The 21,539-nt window shown below is 54.6% G+C and overlaps 1 protein-coding gene across 9 annotated transcripts in view; it reads left to right on the top strand.

Moving 5' to 3' along the window:
- SHANK3 (SH3 and multiple ankyrin repeat domains 3) overlaps positions 1-21,539 on the top strand; it is a 322,687-nt gene that overhangs the window by 24,127 nt on the left and 277,021 nt on the right. For all 9 annotated transcript variants that reach the window (XM_065695522.1, XM_065694720.1, XM_065692333.1 and 6 more), the window contains 2 exons: positions 14,966-15,169; positions 18,389-18,460. In XM_065695522.1, coding sequence (XP_065551594.1) covers positions 14,966-15,169; positions 18,389-18,460 — 276 coding nt within the window. The remainder of the gene's footprint in view (positions 1-14,965; positions 15,170-18,388; positions 18,461-21,539) is intronic.

The following is a 21,539-nucleotide window of genomic DNA, read 5'->3' as shown; positions in this document are numbered from 1 at the left end:
GAGGGGCAGGAGCGTGGCCACTGTCCCTGGCTCCATCCTCCTGCCCCCAGGCGGAGCAAAACCACTAGAGCTTCCCTGCTGCAGAGGGGACGTCTGGCGATGAGGAACCGAGCCCTGCAACGGCCTAAAGCGGTGCTGAAGAGTTTGATCCCTGGCCACAGCAGCTGCTTGCTGCTGCTGTGAAGGTCTCTGGCTGTCAGTTACTGCGCTGGGTTTCTCACCCCTTCAGAGGAGAATCAAAGCACTTGTGCACACGCTCCGAGATGCTTTTTGCTTACCAGCCGGGCATTGTTGTTCCATAGGAAGTGGCCTCTTTCCGAACAGATTATCCATGAATGAAGCAGCTGCTCCTCTTTGCTTTGTGTCCTCATTCACTGAGCAGCCCCACGCTCGCTTCTGTGTGCGGCTCAATGCGGCCCATTTTAAAGTCCCTTTGTAGCTCTTTCTGTGCCTGTTTCCCTAATGCAGACGGTTGAGCTCTGTCAGCATCCAGACAGGATCCGTGGCAGGGTGGCCTGAGATCCTCAGTGTAACAAAGCGCTGCGTCATATCTGGTGTCCCCCGACCCAGGGTGAAGAGGCTGGGGTTAGGGGCAGCACTGGCCACACCGCGTCCGGGGAGCGTGTCCCATCGCTGTGTCTGATTCATAGAACCATGGAACGGTTTGGGTTGGAAGGGACCTCAGAGCTCACAGGGAAGAGCTTCTGCCCAAGAGCTCACCTCAGTCAGGTTAAAGCCATTCCCCTTGGCCTGTCCCTTTTTATGCTTGCTTGTAGGTGCAGGAGGTGTTTTTGTTGCTTACACATTTCCTATAGCCCAGCACAGGCAGTTCTGAGTACTTGTATTTAATTTATTAGTACTGAGAAATAACATGATAAATGAACATAATTTAGTGCCAATTTTTATCTCAGTCCACGCTGAGTTAAATCAAGTCAAAAGCTGCTCATCCGCTTGTTAAGTGAGAAATCTGCTGCTGGCTCCTTTCTACAGTTGGGTGGAGCTAAAAACTGGAATTTGGTTATGATTTAGCTTACATTTTAGCCTGTGTTTTCGATTATAATTGCTCAGATAGATGCACAATGCGCATAGTTACAGGGGATGTACTCAGGAAAAAGCACTTTTGGTTGTAAAGTCTCTATTTCATTGCAAATTAATCTAATGTAACGGTGAGGAATTGATCCGGCTCAGCCTTTCTTTAGGAAAACTGCTGAGGACGATGCTGCAAAACAGCATCAGCTCCATTATTCATATCCAGATCCTCTGCCAGGGATTTATCGTGGTTAAAACTGGTGATTGCCCTGACTGAAATCAATCCACTTTGCTTTATCCTGCATGGAGGCTTTAGCCTGCAGCGGAGAACTGTGGGTCACTGTGCTGGAGCTGTGCCTGAGGTTGATGGGTTTGGGACAGGGATGTTCAGCTGCTGAGTGCTGTGTGACATCCCTTGTGCCATGCAACATCCCTTGTGCTGCGCCACGTTCCTTGTGCTCTGCTCTGGAGCCAGGCTGAGAGAGCTGGGCTGGGGCAGCCTGGAGAAGAGAAGGCTCCTGAAGGGGAGACCTGAGAGCAGCTCCAGTGCCTAAAGGGGCTGCAGGAAACCTGGAGAGGGGCTTGGGACAAGGGCCTGTAGGGACAGGCCAAGGGGAATGGCTTGAACCTGCCTGAGGGGAGACTGAGCTGAGCTCTTAGGCAGAAGCTCTTCCCTGTGAGGGTGCTGAGGCGCTGGCACAGGGTGCCCAGAGAAGCTGTGGCTGCCCCATCCCTGGCAGTGCTCAAGGCCAGGTTGGACACAGGGGCTTGGAGCAAGCTGCTCCAGTGGAAGGGGTCCCTGCCCATGGCAGGGGCTGGAGCTGGAGGAGCTTTAAGGGCCCTTCCAACCCAAACCAGGCTGGGATTCCACAAATTTTAAAGCAAAGTCACTCTCTATGTACAACTTCCTCTCCATATCAAGGCATTAGGGACATGGTGGACGTGTTGTCGAGATGGACATTTCTGTCTTTGTCCTGAGCTCTGTCCCCATAGTGGTTGCAGTAGATTCCAGGGCTCTGTAGCTCAAGGGCTCAACAGTTGATCCATGCCAGGAGCTGGAGTTTTGTTTGGAGCAGCGCAGGAAGGATCTCACAGGCCCTGAGGGAAGCTGGTCACAAAATGTGCTGCGAGGAGGCATCGGGAGCAGGCACAGACCCGTGCCATGCATCTTGGTTTGGAAAGAAGCCACAAGGGCAGCACGCCCCCCTTTCCTTGTCTGTGCTTAGAGGGCAAAGTGAGCATAATTGAGCCATAATTCACGTTTACTGGTAAGAAAGCCTGGGCCGTGGTGTGAGGGGCTCTATATTACAGCTCTCTCCAGGGGAGAGGATTTTTATTACAATCTGGGTTGGTGGAAAACTGCGATCAGCTCCATTTTTAACATACGGTTCCCTGTGGATCAGCCCCGAGGGGGTTTCCTGCTGTCTCCAGCTGCTGCCGGTGTCCCTGTGCCGGCAGTGCCATGACACAGCACCCGACCGCCTGAAGGTGCCCCCGTGGCAATAAACCCCCGGCGCGGCGCTCGTCAGCATTGCTCAAATCAGGAGCTGTTCAGCGACAAAAGCCCCGTAAATTACCAGGAATTTGCGGTGGACGTGACCTGAGCTGCAGAGCACCTCCTGAGCCCCCCTCGGCTCCGCTCCCTCGAGGAAACCTGCGATGCCCGGGTTGGAAGCGATGCCCGGGGTGGAAGCGCAGCCGAGGGAGGAGCAGCTCTGCCCGGGGGGAGCTGCCACAGCTCTGTGGGGTGGGAGCAAAGTGCCCCATTGCTGGGAGCTCTTGAGGCCGGTTCCTCTTGTCCCATCCCTTGTTCCTTGGGAGCAGAGCCCAGCCCCTCCTGGCTCCATCCTCCTGTCAGGCGCTTGTAGGGAGCCATCAGGTCCCCCCTGAGCCTTCTCTTCTCCATCTGAACCCCCCAGGTCCCTCAGCCGTTCCCCATCACACTTGGGCTCCAGGCCCTGCACCAGCTCCATTCCCTTCTCTGGCCCCGCTCCAGCCCCTCAATGTCTCTCTTGGAGTGAGGGGCCCAGAGCTGAGCACAGGACCCGAGGTGCAGCCTCACCAGTGCCCAGTGCAGGGGCACAATCCCTGCCCTGGCGCTGCTGCCGCACTGGTGCTGATCCAGGCCAGGACGCTGGGGGCTTCCCGGCTGCCTGGGCACCAGCTGCTCACGCTCAGCTCCATCGCTCAGCACCCCCAGCTCCCTTCCCGTGAGCAGTTTCCAGGCGCTCTTCCCAAGCCTGCAGCGTTCCATGGGGTTGCTGTGACCCAAGCGCAAGACCCGGCGCTTTGCCTTCTTGAACCTCGTCCCACACTGGCCACAGCCCTCGGATCCAGCCGGGCCAGATCCCTCAGCAGAGCCCTCCGTGGCTGCCACGTGCTCCAGCACAGCCGGGGCTGCCCCATGCCCACGTGGTGCCTCCGCGGAGCTCGGGATTGTCCCTGAATTTTTAGGTCACGTCTGAACAATTCCTGATGCACTTTCACACTCGGGCTTTTCCCTGCTAATGGCTCAGTGGCCGCGGCTCGGGACTGATCCCATCTGCTAATGGATAACTCTGGGTTCATCTGAGCGTGTGCCTGCAGTGATGAGCGCTGCGGGGCTCTCTCCTGTTGGACCTGTTCCCTGCTCCTGCTCGTGGTCTGCGCACATCGTGTTCGTGGGAGGGAGAAGGGGAATCGCTTCCCTGTGCGGGGCTCAGCCCCGGCTCCTCAGTGCTGCTCTCCCCCCGCAGCGAGTCCGATGCCTTGTGTTACTGAGGGGTATCCGTCCCTAAGCATGCGCTGGAGGAGCTCTTTGGTGCCCACGTTTCACAGCGCAGTGCCATCCATCAGTGCCTGCTGCTCCTTCTCAGAACCAGCTCCGAGCGAGGTGACTCACGAGGGCTCTCCCTGCGTGCTGGAGGATGTGACCGTGCAGAGAGGGGCTGTCTGCAGGCTCGGGTCCCCCCGGTCCCGCCGCGCTATTCAGCAGCCACCCCTGGCTCCAAGTTGTTTTCTGCCGTCCCAGCACTCCTCATCCTGTGGGTAGAGCCTGTGAATCACACACCTCGGTGAGTGAGGATCTGCGCAGTGCTGGAGGGGCAACAGCAATTACTGCCTTAGTGCCATGCAGGGAGCAAACACAGCGCAAGAAGTTAAAAGAACAGGGCATTAAGGGGGAGGAATGGGAGTGCACAGTGTGTACTGCTCCGGAACAAGCTCCCGGCACCACCGCCTCGTGCTGGGTCAGGAAGTTTCTTCTGCATTTACTTGGTGTATTTGGAAGAACTTGCAGAGCTCTTCCCTGTGAGGGTGCTGAGGCGCTGGCACAGGGTGCCCAGAGAAGCTGTGGCTGCCCCATCCCTGGCAGTGCTCAAGGCCAGGTTGGACACAGGGGCTTGGAGCAAGCTGCTCCAGTGGAAGGGGTCCCTGCCTGTGGCAGGGGTTGGAGCTGGAGGAGCTTCTTCCAGCCCAACCCAGTCTGGATTCTATGACTCTGTGTTGAGCAGGGGTGTGGATGGATGGATGGATGGATGGATGGATGGATGGATGGATGGATGGATGGATGGATGGATGTGCCATCAACCCATGTCCTTCTGGCTGCAGCTGGTGAGGTTACACCAAAAATGAGGGTTTGGCGTCAGGCTGTAATTGCGAATCTAGCAATGTTCAAACTACTCCTGCAGCTTGTTCTGCAGTGGGTTCCCTCCTCAGTGGGCTCCCTCCTTCCCATCTCTCACTGTGTCCCATTCCAGACATTTTTATGGCACCATGGGCTGTTCTGTAGAACGCCGGGCCTCTTGTCTCCTCTCTGCTTGGTGTCAGGGGCTGTGGAACAGCACTGTCTTGGGGAGATGCACTAATACATCAGTCAGAGCTCCCCAGCCTCAGGAATGAGTGGAGGGCCTGAAGCCCCGCTGTCCTCAGCTGTATCAGTCAGCTCAGCTGCGGTGGGCAGCACCTCGTGCTCTGTATCACACAGCCGTGGATGCAATGTCGGTGCTGCCATTGCCAGAGGAGTGTGGGGTGCAGGTGTCTGCGATGATGTCTTTCCTCGCATGACCTTTCCTTTCCTGGCCTATGGAATTGGACCAGGATGTGGGAAGAGCTGTGTGAATGAAGCTGTGAGTTGTATGGGTACCCTGTCAGCAAACATTCCTGATTCCTGGGTGTTCTCGATTCCTGGGCATTCCCGAGTCCTGGTTCCTCAATGTGCAGAGGCCTCAGGGGGGTTGTTCCCAGCACGGTTTATGGAGTCACCCCTCAAGAAGGAATAGCGTGGTTCTGTTCGCCCAAATGTTCTTTGTGCCATGGGCAAGCTCAGGGTGCAAACACGAGCTTTGAGCCAGGGAAAGAATGTTAATCTCGGATGACAGAGCCAGCAGAGCAATACACAAGTGGTGACAGAGCACAGCCTCAGAGTGGCTCTTGCATTGCCATTTCATCTCTTCCAGCTGCAGGAAGCTGAGTGTTCTGCCTGTTCTGTGTCCAAGTTACTCATCTGGAGCAGATTCTGATGCACAAATCTTGGTCTTCGGTTTATCCTGGTTATTTCCAAGTTAGTTTATACACACAATCTCTAAGCTTATCCTGGCACCTTCCCCCTTCTCTGATGGTGGCACCTCCTGGTGTTGCGACTGCACATTTAGGGGGTTGTTTCTTTGCCCAGCAGAATGTGTAAGCATCTTTGAGAGAAGGCATCTCTGATATCGGGGTACTTCTGCTTCATCTCCAGCCTGTTCATCTGTTCTTTCAATGAGCCAGTAGAATTAGCTCCATCAATTCACGTGTTGCAAACTATGGAGTCATAAAGCTTTGGCACAGTTTCCAGTTTGGCTTTTGGTTTACTAAGGTGCCCAGGGAAGCTGTGGCTTCCCCATCCCTGGCAGTGCTCAAGGCCAGGTTGGACACAGGGGCTAGGAGCAAGCTGCTCCAGTGGAAGGGGTCCCTGCCTATGGCAGGGGTTGGAAGCTTTAAGCTCCCTTCAACCCAAACTAGGCTGGGATTCACTCGCGGTTTGTGGTTTGGCATTAGATGGTGTTACGTACCGCGGTCCCAGGGTCAGTGCCCACCACTGGCTTTGCCTCGGAGCAGTGTTCCCTCCTCAGCCTTCCCCACGATGGATTCTCATCCTCATTTCACTGGGTTTGGTTGCTCAGTTCCTGCAGGATGAGGAGTGACCCCGCGGTGGTGGCTGGAAGGGGAGGTGACGGCTTGGCCATGCACTGGGGAGCAAGGCGGCCTCCCTGTGCTCACACTGCCTGCACTGGGGCAGGACCATGGGAATCCCATTGGGAAGCAGGGTGGAAAGGCTGCTCTGGCAGTAATGGAGGGTTGGGTGGAAGTTGCACCCTTGCCGTTCATAATTCCACCTGAGGCACTCATTTTCCCTATCGCTTTGCAGCAGCCTGCACTCGTCACACTGCTCGTGGCAACGCAGTCGTTGGAGATGCTGGTACATGTTTACGGCAATAGCGGGTTCTCATCTGCGATCCCAGTTTCAGTCTGGAAGATGTTGTATGAACACAAAGTTCCAGCCAGCAAATGTTCCTGTTTCTGTTTTCCTGCTTGAAGTTACATTGCAGCTGACGCTTTTCCCCAGCTAATTGCATAAAAAAAGGGAGTGCAGGAGCGCTGATTTACTTTCACTAACAACCATTAATTATTTGTCTTTGTAATTGCACAACACTTCAGTGATCTATGAACACAACTGTTGTGTTTGGTATTTGTGTCCCTAACCTCCCTTTCTGTTGGCCACTCCAGGTTAATTCATTTGTCTGAACTGTTTCAGACTCCCTTTCATTCTTCCCGGTACTTCTCTGGTATTGAAGAGTCCTAACACGAGTACATGGGCTTAAATGACTTCACCTGAGCCATTCTTTGGTGTAATCCCTTTTCAATGCAGCTCCGGATCCAAGAGCCAAATCAATGACAAGATCTATCAGTGTTTTCCCAGCATAACTCATCGCATTTGCACTTCCTTGTCACCCTGGTTATCCTGGGCGAGGAGGTCACTTGCTCCTCGGGAGATCAGAGCACAGGCTGCTGTCCCTGCCTGTGGGAAGGGGTGCTTTCTGGTGCTGTCTTTGCTCCTCACCTGCTCTTGCTCTCTATGAGCTTCACGGGGTGCCAGGCACTGCTGGTGTAAGCACACTTATGCAGCAGTGGGTACCTGGTACAGCTCAGCCCGGGGCTCAGAAGCTGCTCTGGGATCTGGGCTCTGGTTCAGCACAACTCACTGGGCAGAACTGAACTTCATCCACAGCACAGAGCTTTAAGCATCGTGGAGCCCATTTGGATCCTCCCGTTTGAATCCCTCCTGTTTGTACCAGACCCGCTCGTGGTGCTGGTGGAGGGATGAAGCAGGCGTGTCCTGTCTCCCAAGGGATCAAAACCTGGAGCTGTGCTGCTGCTTTGTCTTGGGGCTGGCCTGGCCCAGGCCTGAGCTGCGTGTTTGCACTTGCTGGGCATTTGAGGAGCTAAACCTAAATGCTGTTTCTTCCCACTGCTACTGCTTGTTGTCAGGCACAGATTGATTTGAGGACTGGCGTTCCAAGAGGAGCTGAGCTGGGGCTGGATGGGGGTCACTCCCCACCTCTGTGATCTGGCAAAGTGTATTTTCCCATAACATTCCTTTTTCTCTCCTCCCTTCCTCCCCCCCCCCCCCCACCCTGCAGCCCCCTCATTGCTGGTAAATGTGTTTTTATTGCTGGGAAATCCATTCCTGATTTGCTGTCTCGCGTGCGGGTCAGTATCAGGCATCACAACTTGTGTAGTTCCTCTCTTCTGCTGCGTATGTGTGTACAGAACAGGATCAGTTTTCGCTGAGTCTCATCTCACTGCCCAGGAGCATGTTGCATGTTGTGGGATAGCCTTTAGTCGTGTACACTTGCTGGTATAACAACCTGCTTCTTGAGGGTGCGAACTTTATTAGTGCCACCTTCTTTCCTTTCAGTGCCTTTGCTGTTTGAATGACCCCAGATGCCATCCGACCTCATTCCTCTAGGCTTTGAACAGTATTTACTGTGGTTACTATACATTTCCTCAGCCCTCAGCTGGTGTGATGCTGCCATATCCATGACAATTCTGATTAATTCAAATCATGCAAACCAGATGTCACGAAGCACCATCAGTCAGCGCCTCCAGACCACAGCATCCAATCTGTCGCCATGCCCCAGTGATTTTACGGTTCTCAGTAGAAAGAAACCTTCTGTCAGTCCGTTAAAAGTCAGCTTCTCCTGATGGCGCAGTTTCAATAAACCAGCCCAGAAGTGCCTCTGGCCTGTAGTTTGCTGTGACCACTGCGAATGTGGCCTGACATTCACAGCTCACTGGCATCCTTCAAGCCTCAACTGAGTAATTCAACAGCCCAACAAAATCGTCCTGCTCCTGCCTGGCTCTTCTCTGGTACTGGTCAATCCATGAGAATTTGGACTTTGCTTTTTAGATATCCACTGCTTTCCAGAACTGAGTGGAATGTAATGAGTGGAAGGAAGCACGGAGCGGGGACGGGAGAAGGCAGCGAATGCCCAGAGTGGGGACATGCTGGGATGGCAGCAGTGTGTGCTGGGATGGCAGCAGGGTTTGCAGAAAAGCAGAGGAAAAGCCATGTAGGAGTTGCCAGTGGGCACATCTCCTTCCAGCCAGGGAGTGCAAGAGCCTCTTGCTCTGCTGCAGTGTTCAAGGGCAGGCTGGACGGGGCTTGGAGCAAGCTGCTCTAGCGGAAGGTGTCCCTGCCCATGGCAGGGATTGGGACTGGAGGAGCCTTAAGGTCCCTTCCAACACAAACCAGTCTGGGATTCTGCGATAAGATCATGAAGATCCGTAAGGACTTAGGCTTACATTAAGTCCTGAGTTCTTTCCTTAACAACCTGTCCCATAAAGATCTTATGGATTGATCCTGATCTTTATGGACCAGGTTGTTAGAACCTGTTAGAAATAACTGGTTTGCAATATGCTAAGTATAAAAGTACAGAAGCAGGAGTAAATCTATTACCTCCGTGAATAAATTTGTCTGTAATTAAAGCAGTAGTGAAGTTATGGATGAAGATGTCAGCAAGGTGCCATGAACAAGAGCAAGACAAAGCCCCACTGGACTAAAGCAGTCTGTCTGACCCAGTATCATCCCCAGCAGTGGCCACAGTGGCTCAGGAGGGCACTTCCTGCAGTTCCGTTCCCCCCTGCTCCTCCTGTAACAATTGGTTTTGCATTTGGGTTTGAGAGGCTCCATCCTCGTCTTCTCTCTTTAGACATGTGAAGCAAATTAGACCTGAGCCCGTGAAAATAGACTATCTTTTAATTCACGCAGATGTCGAGTTCGGCCGGTAGCTAAGGACCAATGCGCATCTAGAAGTCAGGGAGCGGGGTCCTGGGAAGGACGTGGGATTTGGCTGTCTGAAAGGAGTGGAGAGGTCGAAGCCAACTGGACTCATGGTAGTGACAGCACGGCTGTGATGCCTGGAGATGGAAGCAGGTGGATGGGGAGTTGAGGTGAGGACTGTATTTTATAGCTGTCAGAGACAGCTATTCTGGAATATATAGTGCTGGGAGACAGATACCGGAATATTGCCTCTGGCGCTGCTCCTGCACTCTCTAAAGTGTGTTTGGGATTAAAGAGGGTGCTGAAAGAGCAACAGAAATCATTTGAGATCTGGAGAAAACGCATTATGAACATCAGCCTCTTCTCACCCTCAACAAGACTGAGCAGTGACAGTGTTAAATGGAGCTACACTTGTGGCCAGAAACTGAGCCCTGAGGAGCTCTGAGCATCCCAGAGAAAGGCAGAACAAGCAACAATGATTGTGTCAGAAATTTAAACAAGGGAAATGGAACGAGAACTCAGACACACCTCATTTCATTGAGGATGGGTGTTCACTTATTACCTTATCCAAGGAGGGAGCGTGGTTTCCATCATGGAATGTTTTAGACTCAAGCTGAGTACTTGTCAGGAAAGTGGTGCCCAATTCAAGTACTTGAGTTCAACATGGGAGTCACTGGTTGGACCTGATGGGGCAGTGATGCTGCTGATACAGGGTGATTGTTGGGGCCCTCTTGGCTTTGAATGTGCTGGACCAGATCCCTGCTGAGTTTGTGCTATGCAGGCGGCTACAGTTTGCTCTTGCTGGTTTCCTCCATTCCCTACTCAAACTTGATTTCATGTGCTCCTTAATGCTGAGAAGTTCTGTACCTCTTTTGCATGTTTTTATTAGGACCTGTCCATCCAACTGGCATGTCTGTCTTTATGCTGGATGAACAGAAGATCTTGCTCTGTCCTTTCCAGAAGAACCTTTGCTCTTTGTGGCGGATTTTCAGTCCTAGGTAGAGTTAAAGCCTTCCAGGCCCTCATTTTCCAAGTAAGCATGGGTTAGACATGTAGCTTGTGTTGTGGTGTTGCAATGAGCCAAGCAGGAAACATTCCCAGGTCTCTGAAGGTAACAGGAATCTCTTTAACCTGTTTTGGGCTCTTTGGTGAGGTCAGCTTGATTTATAGGGCCAACACCTTTGGATGTGTATGGAGAGTTCAGCAGCTGGATGGAGCTGGCTGGTGACTGTGCTCCTCAGCAGCCTCATCCTTGCAGGTGGCCAATAGTAAAGCTGTTGTAGCTCTGGGTGAGAGGGAGGGTTGGCCTGAACCACTTAGAGTTAATCAGGACTTGAGTCTCTTTAGACATTCATTTCCAGCTGTGTTTGGATCAGAGGCAGCTGCTCCTTTGAAAGCACTGGCTGGTGCGACTGGAGGATGGGGCTGCTTGTCACTGCCAGTGCTGCTCGAGGGTTGTACTAAGGGGCTTTTGGACCTGTTGTTTGAGCAGCAGTAGCTGGATGGTTTCTTGTCTGGGCAGCAGGTGCTGGGGGTGACACAGCCATCCCCAGCATCCCTCCAGGCTGGCTCACAAGCAGCTGGAAAACCCATGGAGCCAAATACGTTGTTATCTGCAGCACGAAAGCACAAGATGGGCTTGTGCACTGGTGCCTTCCTGCTGCACGCCGAGAACCTCCCTCTGCTCTTTATCTTGTTTCCTTTTGGTGGAGGCAGATCTCGCAGCGTGGCACTCAGCACCATGCATGGCAGGGCCACAGCTTTCCTCAGGAGGTGATCTAAGCCCAGAAATTCCTGTTGTGTTGCCAGCACACACAGTGCTCCCTGGGCCAGACCCGGGTTGCCTTTTGCCAACATCCAGCGCACAGAAGCCTCGTGCTGATTTCTCCTCCATTCAAACACAGAGCAGTGGTTGCCCTGCCCTGGGCCCTGCAGAGCCCTGGACCATGGTCATAAAGGGAAACAAGTCACAACAGAGATGTTCAACCCGCCCCATGGTCCCTGCACGTGGGGGCTGCTGCTGCTCCCCAGCCCCTGCCTGCAGAGGTGTGAGGGGCTGCGGGGGGGAGTGCTCCTGCTCCAGGCGGTTCCCGGTCCGGGCTGTCCCTTGGCTCTGATCCCTTCTCCCAGCAGCATGTGAGCACTGGGGACCTGCTGGAGCAAGTCCGGAGCTGCTGCGAGGGCTGGAGCAGCTCTGCTCTGGAGCCAGGCTGAGAGAGCGGGGCTGGGGCAGCCTGGACAAGAGAAGGCTCCTGAAGGGGAGACCTGAGAGCAGCTCCAGTGCCTAAAGGGGCTGCAGGAAACCTGGAGAGGGGCTTGGGACAAGGGCCTGTAGGGCCAGGCCAAGGGGAATGGCTTGAACCTGCCCGAGGGGAGACTGAGCTGAGCTCTTAGGCAGAAGCTCTTCCCTGTGAGGGTGCTGAGGCGCTGGCACAGGGTGCCCAGAGAAGCTGTGGCTGCCCCATCCCTGGCAGTGCTCAAGGCCAGGTTGGACACAGGGGCTTGGAGCAAGCTGCTCCAGTGGAAGGGGTCCCTGCCTGTGGCAGGGGCTGGAGCTGGAGGAGCTTTAAGGTCCCTTCAGCCCAAACCACCCTGGGGTTCTGTGATGCTGTGGAATTTCACATGCCGTGGGGGACCCGTGGTGTCTGCCCCGGGCCGTAGGAAGCATTTGCTGCTGAAACCGCTGCTGGAGGGGCTGAGCTTTTAACAAGTAACTGAGAAGGAAATGTGTATAACTGGAGAAGGCCCAACAGAATCTCAAGGAAAGGTGAACAAGCTCCTTGGGTTTGTTTCACACACAGCGCCTGTCCCTGTAACTTTGTCCCAGTCCTGGTGCCCAGTGCAGGTGCGTGGCCCAGTGCTGCAGCCCTTCGTGCTCCTCTGGGACACTCCTCGTGTGGGTTTGTCCTGTGCCTCTGCTCACCTTTGTCTTCTTTCCCTTTACCTCTTTCCTGTTTCTGTTGTTTCCTGAAGGCAGCACCACCAGCCCTGCTGGGATGGGAAGGATCTGGATGTGCTGCCAGCTCAGGAGTCACAGCAGCCCTCGCTGCATCCCTTCAGCTCCAATCCCAGCATGGCCCCCATGGGATGCTGCTGCCGAGCTCCCGTGTCAGGAAACCTCCCTGCTTGACCTTCACCTCTGTTTACTCTCCCGTTTGTGAGGGATCCAGAGGAGCGCGTCCTTGCTCCTGGGCCTTTATGGCAGCAGGGACCTTGCTGCAGGCGCTCTGCACACGTACGTGTGTGCTGGGAGGGGGCCAGCGTGTTCTGGTGGTGACGGGTTTCCTCCGGGCTCTGCTCGGAGGTGTGAGGGTGACTGCACAGAGCACAAGCACGTTTTGAGTGCGGGGTGTGTGTTGCAGCTCCTGCCTGTGTTCCGGAGATGGGGCACAGGTTCTGTGCCTGAACCGTGGAGCTGCTCCTGGGTACCAGCATCTCCTGCGTGTGCTCTGCTCCTGGGGGGTTTGCAGCAGCTGCAGGCGATGGGCACCGCTTTCAGTTGTGTGTTCGCATCCACCGTGCTCCTGCACCGAAGGGGGGACCTTTATTCCCTCATTCCTTGTCTGTGGACCCTTTGCGTTGGCATCAGATGGATGGCAAACAGCGAGGAGCCCGTCCTGCCCCCGGGCTCCTCCTTGGTGCCCCTCCTGCCTCTCCTGCTTGGCCTCACCTCCCCCGTGTCTGTCAGTGGTGCTGACTCCATTGTCGCTGTGATTCCGCACGTGCTGCGCAGGACTGTGGCTCGATGCTGTTCCCATCCACAGGCAGCTCCCGTTTTCCAAAGGACATCTTGTGATAAAGGCTCCGTTGGTTTGGCTGCTCCATCTTTCTGTGGGGGCATCTCAGAGGCTGTTTGTTCATTTGTGCCATACATCTGCCCAGAGCCTCCCATGTGATGTTACGAAATGCGCTCCCTGCTGCCTGCAAGCACATTCATTACCTTTTCAGCTGCTCCTCTTTAATTTCCTTTCAACTCTTTCTCATTCGTGTGCTCCTCGATGAAGAATTTTTGGCTTTTTTTTTGCTTTTAAGGGGTTGTTGAATGTCAGTTCTTCATTGTCATTATTGCACTTGAATAGATTGAATATTGAATAGATCTTGTCTGTCACCCTGCACACTGCTGAGGGTTGAATCTGAAGCTCTATGCTCGTTCTTCCTTCAGGAAGGAGGAATCCATGCTGTAAAAGCGGAGGAGCTGGACCATTTGTTGCCAGGAGTTGTTCCTCTGTTCTGCTCAGAGCTTGCAATAGTACGGGAGAAATTACCCCTTGTAACTGCAAACCAGAGGGAGCAACTCATTCCGAGCGCTGTTTCCACCCTGCCTGGCTGGGGACCTGCCCCAGGTCGGGGTGGGCTCTGTGGGTGCAGCGCCATGCTGTGTCATGCTGTGTGCCAGGGGAAGGGGCAGAGACCTTCCCTCTGCCTGCGAGTCTGGCGGGGGACAAGGCAATTTGGTTCCCTTTAAGTCAGTGTCGATTTGAGTGTCCGGACGCTCGGGCTGGAAGCTCCTCTCACCCGAGAACTGTCCCGGGGCTGGGCTCTTCCTGCAGTGGGGGCCGGTGCCTGGCGCTGCCCCAGCTCAGCCCCGTTTCCCGATGGCCTGGGACCAGCGCCGGGTGCAGCACCCGCGGCGCGGGTCCGGCCGGGATCAGCCCCGTGCCGCTGTGGAGCTGCCCGTGCCCAGCTCTGATGAGCGGAGCAGGACGCAGCCCCGGGGGGCAGCGGCTGCAGGGGGGCACGGCAGGGAAGGGAGGGTTCCCTCTGCCCGCAGCACAAACCCAGGAGCACAGAACGGGGCTGGGGGCTGCGGCTTCGGGCGGAAGCGCTGCAGGAGTGAACCACAGAGTGAAGGGGAGGAGAAGCAACCCTGGAGGGGAGGGTGGCCAAACACAAACCCAGGAGCTGGGACGGGAGGGATGGCTGCCATGGGGACGGGCTGCTGCCCACGGCGTTTCCTGCCCGCCGGCACCGATGCGGGGCTGCTGGCTCTGCCAGGGCAGGATCTACAGCCCCGGCCCTGCGGCCAGCCCGGCGCACGGTGGGAAGCGCGGCGTGGAGGTGATGGGCTGTGGGCACTGGCTGAGCCGGGTCCCCGGGACGAAGGGAAACTGGTTACGGTGCTGGGAAAGCTGCTGCGGCCACAGGGTCAGGTGGGGAATGGTGACTTCCCTTCTCCACTCCTAGTTCCGACGGGAAGACCTCGCTGGATGCCTTCAGCTCCTGTCAGGGCTCACGGTGGTGCTGCCCATCCCTCTGTTGTCTGCACACCTCTGAGGTCCATGGTGGAGAAGGCATATGACTCTTTACACCCCACTGGGGGTTTTTAAGTGAAGTTTTGCTATTTTACTGTTATTAGGACATAAAATATTCTTTGATGCTTCTCAACAGGATGTTACAACATGGAGTGTTCGAATTTCCCTGAGCCCCACAGAACACATCGGGGGGGTGGGAGAATCTGCTGAGCTCATCCTTCCCTAATCCTTTTTTTCTTCTCTTCCTGTAGCTCACTGACATGGAAGAGATGGTGACTTTCCCGTTTATCCTTCTCCTTGTTCTTACTGTGGCAGCTCCTGGGAGGAACTGTGAGGCCCTTGGTGATGCCCGTCTCTAATTGCCCTCTGTGTCTCTCCACAGAAGTGTCTACGACTGAATCCAGATGTTCCCGTGTGGGTTTCCAAGCAGCGCATCCTCTGCACTTTGAACCACAGCCTGAAGGATGTTCTCAATTACGGGCTCTTCCAGCCGGCCTTCAACGGTCGGGCCGGGAAGTTTCTGGATGAGGAGCGCCTGCTGAGGGAGTACCCCCTGAATCCAGACACTCCTGTTCCCTACTTGGAGGTACCCAGCTTCTGTGTGCTTTGCTCTTTAAAAGGCACATCTATCTATCTGTCTATCTATCTATCTATCTATCTATCTATCTATCTATCTATCTATCAGCATATGGGCATATATATTCATGTACATATATGTTTATGTAAGCATGTAGGGCTTCTCTGATCCCTGTAGTCTCTATAGGCACCTCAGATATCAATGCCCACTGTTCCCTACCCCCCCCCCCCCCCTTTTCCCTATTTCTCTTCCGGGACTGGCAGTGCAGGATCCCGTGTGGGTGTGTGTTTACTCATGGAGAATTCACCGAGGGAACGCCGAGGCAAATGCTCTGAGTTTTGGTTGCTCGTGACTGCTCAAGAGCTCCACATCATCCGCCACAGCCCCCGAAACAGCTTCCTGCTTTTCTGACCCTGGTGGTCACAGTTCCTTTCCTTCTAGTGCCCCATGGCTGCCAGGGGGAATTGCAGGGGAAGGAAAGCCAGTCTCATAGGTACAGAGGGAAAATCACAGGGAGGGCTCTGAACGTGAGGCTGAAGGACTTTGATATTTAACTTGCAGTTACTGCGGGGACTGGGACACCACCGTGTGCTCTGCGTGTCCCTACACGGGCCTCACTGGTGTGATGAGCACAGGGGATGATCTGTTCTGATTTCTGTTCCAGTTAACTAGAACAGACATTAACTGAATTCACTCCGTATTCACAACCACTAATAGGCTTTGCCTTGGGCCGCGATTCAGGTGACCACAGGTAGGGGTTTATCCTACGGGGACCTGCAGCACTTCTTGGGCTCCAGTGCCTGTCACTGTGGACATCTCCACTGCCTGCAATGGGACTCCATTTATCCGCACGTGGACTTCTAAACTCAGGGATCTTGTGCTATATTTTGCCCACAAAGTCTCTTTAGGAGGCTTTATGCATTTAAGCTGCGCAAGCTCTTATGCATTCAAGTGTGAGTGCTGTTATTACACCTAATCCCGACTAATTTGGGAAGAAAGTGCGGCACAATTTCTGAGCAAGCTAACATTTAATGTAGACAAAAACATTTGGAACAACATTAGGAGTGCTTGCAAATAAACCTCTGAGGTAACAAATTCCTCAATGTTCCTTATACAGGCTTTAATGCTTTGGTTTTGTGTAATTCGGCATCATGTCCATACTTGCTGTCCTAGCACACACATCTGAATGCAGACTCAACACGGGTATTTGCCGTGTGTCATTTTGATTCTTCCTAACTTGCTCAGAATGACTGCGGAGCACTGGAGAATCCTATTGGAAAACCAAATCCAGAGTCTTGTTTACAAGGCATAAATCCTGTGCTGACACCACTGAGGTGTCCTGAACCAGTGATAAATGAGCCCTCGGGGCTGCAGATGAAGGTAATCACATAAGTGAGGGCTTTGGGGACATTGACAAGGAAATGGCACTAAAGCAGGTATGTGCAGTGGTTCCCTGGAGAGTTAGGACGCTGGCGCTGCTGTGAGCCAGCGAGAGCTGCAGGAATTCCACATTCCTTTATCAGGAATCAGTAACTGCAGCACAGGGTGTTTGTGAGCAAGGAATGTGCAGCCCAGGGGTCTACCTGCCATCTGCTGAGATCCAGTCACCCCATGTTTGGGGGTATTGGCTGTATCCCATAATATCTTACTGGGGTTTATCTGCTGTCACTGTGTCCTCCTCAGTGAGGTATTTACTTTGCTTGCAGGCCACACACACGTGTGTGTTCTCCCCATCGCTGATCATCACACATTCAGTGCAGGCACCTTGTACACGGGAATGAGACCTGGAAGTTCTTGTGCCTGTTTGTCCTCTCTGCATCAGCCTGGTCCATGGGCAAACTAATCTGGGGCTGGGCGCGAGGAGGAGCCACTGAAGGATGCTTCATGGCTGCACAGGGATGTACAGAGGATCCTGCCCTGGCAGCATCTGCCAAGGCGCAGCTGATGTCTGTACATCAGTGGGCAAGACAGCTTTTACCGTAGAATGATTGGAAAAGGAAGAAGTTGTGTGAGAAAACATCTGCCCAGGGCAGTCTGTGATAGACTGAAAATGTGCTGGTGTTTTGCCAGCGCCGAAAAGTAAGTGGGATGAGCTTAGTAACTGCAGTCCAAAGATAACGTGGTGTCAGTCCCAGCTGAACTAATGAGACGCTGATGGGGGATTAAGTTAATAGTAACTGTAAATCTCAGAATACAATTCATGCATTGAGGGAAGATCTCATCAAACAAATCCAATTTCATTCTTTAAGGAACTTGTAATTCTGCTTGAAGATAACCAGACAAAGGTGGCAGCCAGCTGGGGGCCTTGGTTTTGTTCTACATGATATTCCAGCCCAGGATCAGCCCTGTAAACCATCCATAGGCCAGGTGCCAGGGGCTCGGTCGATGGTAGAAAGCAGTTGTCACTGTGGTCACCGCTGCACGGATTTATTTCTGGTGGGGTTTCCTGATGTCAAGCTTGATGTGGTTGCCCCAGGGATCTGCTGGTAAAGTCTGATTACACAGGGTTTGGCAGGGAATGTAACAGCATTGACTGTGCTGCCTGGGTCATTGGCTAAGTGTGGGTCCCATCAAAGCATGCTCTAGGTCAGCCAAATGGCAAACATCCAGGGACAAGCACTCCCAGTGTGGAAAACAAAGCTTCCGAAGGTTTCTGAGCCTTTTGGCCAAGGAACCTCACGGCAATTCCTGATGTGGCACGGCATGACCCTGTAACCCTTCTGCGTGTCCCCTGACAAGCAGGGAGCTGTGTTCCGGAGTGGTGGGGGTGGAAGGGGTTGGTACTGGAGCGGTGTTTCGGAACATCAATGCACTTGAAACAACTTTGGGAAGAGAATGGCACAGAAAGAGCGCAGAAATGATGTGAGGACAGAAGAAAAGATCCCTCAATGAGAGATTGAGAGCTCTGTAGCCACTGCAGGGGAGTCACCTCTAGACCTGTGTAAGAACTGTCTGTCCCATTGTCAGAGAGGTCCCCGTTCAGTGGGAAGAGCAGAACAAAGCCCACACTGGGAGCTGAAGCCAGGCAGATTGGTGTCAGAAACTGGTCCAAATTTCTTTAGTGAGGAAAGCAGTTAACTGCTAGAGCAAATCCTGAGGAGAACAGTGACTGCTGTTTGCAACTGTTTGCTGTTTGCAAATGGCTTCTTTAGGCTGCTGTTTGCTCCAGAGCAGGCTGATGCCGAGTGCGTTTTGTCCATCTCAGCTCTGCCATTCTTCCTCTTGCAGTTCCGGTACAAGAGGCGTGTGTACACCCAGACTCTGCTGGATGACAAGCAGTTTGCTAAGCTCCATACGAAGGTAAGGCTGGAGGCTAGCCTGTAAAGCCCTGGTGGCATTTGGTGGCTGGTGATGGCCTGTCACAGGGGGGATGCTGGGTCTGGGGATGCTCTGGTCCTCCCTGCTTTGCTAGGCTCCTGAGGGATGATGCTGCTTGCTGAACCCGGGGCGGTGTGGGAGGGGGCACGGTCTGGAGCACCCATCGAGCCGTGGGGGGGTGGGCGCACAGGGAGGGACTCTCAAAGCTGGACCGGGCTCTTTGGGAGAGCCGGGAGTCCCTGGGGTGGGGGGCAGAGGAACACGTGGAGGCTGCTGAAGGTGTGGAGGAGGGCACAGTGTGCACATTGAGAGCGCACCTTCCCCTCCCACGCGGGAGGCTGCAGCACGCCTCTGCTCACACACCGCTCCTGGCTTTAACCCATGTGTCTGGGTGAGGGCTTCACTGGTGGGACCCCCCAGTGAAGTAGAAAGTGCTCTGGGTCTGCTGCAGCCCCCGTGTGTCACAGGCAGCATTTGAGGTGCGTGTCCAGTGCAGGCACTGGACGGACCCTCCGGGTGTTTGGAGAACAGGAATGGTGCTTTGGGTGCAGGGGTGTTTTGTAGAGGAGGGATGTGCCAAAGCCACCAGCAGTGCGGCCAGGGACACCCCGGTTGGCACAGTGGAGGGTCAGGGATGCTGACAGGACCAGGTCTTGGTGTGTTGGCTGGATGCCCTCTCGCATTGCTTCTCCCCTTGCATTGTGGTTGTCTCCAGTGCCATTTCTTGCTTTATAAACAGAGATCAGTGGCTGTGGAGAGGCCTGGAACCATCAGATTTCTGCTGCGACTAATAATTGTGCCTTGTGATGGCAAGTGGCCCTGTGGGGACATTGCTGGCTCCTGAGAGGCCAGGGCCATGGCAGCTGTGACGCAGGAGGATGGAGCTGGACTTGGTGGCCACTGCACTGCTGCGTGTCCCTGGAACTGCTGGTGGCATGAGGGCACTACAGACCCATCAGACTGGGCTGGGGCAAGGAGCGGTTGTGTGGAGAGGCTGATGGGGTCGGACCTCTTGTGGAGGGCTTGTAAATGTTCAGTGAACAGGTACAGCAGCAAGAGCTGAGCAAGGTGGAGCCACAGAGTAGAGCAGAAAGGAGGGAAACTTCTCAAAGGGCTTTCACCCAAAGGTGAAAATCACTTGGAGAAGGAAGCGATCATCAGTGCATTCCAGGAGCTCCCTAGATTGCCTGTGCCCTGCTGCCCCTCCAGCGGGTAAAGGGGTGGTTGAAGTCCCCTGTGAGGACCAGGGCTTGTGAAAAAGAAGCATGGAGAGGGGCTTTGGGCAAGGGCCTGTAGGGCCAGGCCAAGGGGAATGGCTTGAACCTGCCCGAGGGGAGACTGAGCTGAGCTCTTAGGCAGAAGCTCTTCCCTGTGAGGGTGCTGAGGCGCTGGCACAGGGTGCCCAGAGAAGCTGTGGCTGCCCCATCCCTGGCAGTGCTCAAGGCCAGGTTGGACACAGGGCTTGGAGCAAGCTGCTCCAGTGGAAGGGGTCCCTGCCCGTGGCAGGGGTTGGAGCTGGAGGAGCTTTAAGGTCCCTTCCAACACAAAGCAGGCTGGATTCTGTGAAAGGTGGAAATCTCCGTGGGAAGCAGCAGATTCTCTGTCTCCGGTTTGCAGAGCTGCAGAAACAAGAAACAAAATGGGTTCAGGTTTGAGTCACAAAGACTGGAGTCACGAGGCTTCCGTCTGGTGGCATAAGGATATCCAGGCAGCAAATCTGGAAAGCTCTCAGCATCTTCCTGGCGCCAGGAAGCGTGAATCATGGTCCTCCTGAGCCCCACCAGCCGCAGCCTGTGGAGGGAGGGCTGGAGGCGCCGGCCTCAGGGGGACCCAGGCGGCAGCCGCCAAGGGGTTCCCCACACATGTGCAGGAGCCGTGAATGCACTGTATTAAATACTCACTTAACCCAATGCTGTAATTTCCACTCAAAAACCAAATTCCCTTCATGTTGTTCCTTTATTTTAAACCATCTGGCATTGGGTGTGCTCCTGCTTCTGCCTTTGTCTCCATCAGAAGGGTGCTGACTTGTGGCTCCTTTGGCTGGGGTGTCCCCCAGAGCCTGTGGGCTCCGTGGTGCTTTGAGCACAGAGAGGAGCCCTCATCCCGCTGGGGCTGCTCCTGCACATGGGGGTACGAGCGGGAGACGTGCTGGAGTGATGCTGGTGCTGAGCATCACTGTGATGTACCTGCCCAGCGCAGACTGATGCTGCTGTACTGGGAGAGGGTGGGAGCAGACGATGTGGGTGCAGGATCGTGGCCCGTGGCTTGAGGGAGGGAGGGGTCAGAGAATGGAGGGACAAGGGCTCCTCTGGGATGGCAGAGAGGAAATGGGCAAGAGACCCTGAGTGAAGAGCATGGTGCTGCTTCTACCCTCTGCTGAGCTGCCTCCACTGAGCTCCACTGGGAGAGGGGCTACGGGAGGGCAGAGAATCATCACAGGGTCATGGAAGGTTTGTGTTGGAAGGGAACTTAAAGCTCATCCGGTTCCAACCCCTGCCATGGGCAGGGACCCCTTCCACTGGAGCAGCTTGCTCCAAGCCCCTGTGTCCAACCTGGCCTTGAGCACTGCCAGGGATGGGGCAGCCACAGCTTCTCTGGGCACCCTGTGCCAGCGCCTCAGCACCCTCACAGGGAAGAGCTTCTGCCTAAGAGCTCAGCTCAATCCACCCTGCCACCAAGTCACTGACCCCATGGGGGGATGCTGTGGGACTGTAGGGCTGGTGGCAGGTTAGGAGCAGGGGCTCATTCCCATGTTGAACATGGTGGGAAGGTGTTTCTGGCTCCTCTGGCACTGCAGGCATGACCAGGCCTGTACCCGCTCACATCAGCTTAGCTGAGCAGGAGTTTCTGCTGCTGCCTGGGTGTTCAGAGCTGGTGTTTTCCTCTGGGAGCAGATGCACAAGGTAACGCCCCATGGCGCGTTCGCTCCGCACCTGAGGCTTCCCTTTTACTTGTAGCGATGCCGCTAGCTTGGGCAGGGAGATGCTGTTTCCTGTGAGATGCCATAATTTAAAGGGCTGTGAAGGATTAGCCCAAAAGGATGGTGAGACCGCTCCTGAGG

The sequence above is a fragment of the Lathamus discolor genome, chromosome 1 (assembly GCF_037157495.1).
Source record: "Lathamus discolor isolate bLatDis1 chromosome 1, bLatDis1.hap1, whole genome shotgun sequence".
Taxonomy (NCBI): Eukaryota; Metazoa; Chordata; class Aves; order Psittaciformes; family Psittacidae; genus Lathamus; species Lathamus discolor.
Note: the sequence above shows the minus strand (reverse complement) of the source record. Positions and strands in the feature narration are given on the sequence as shown.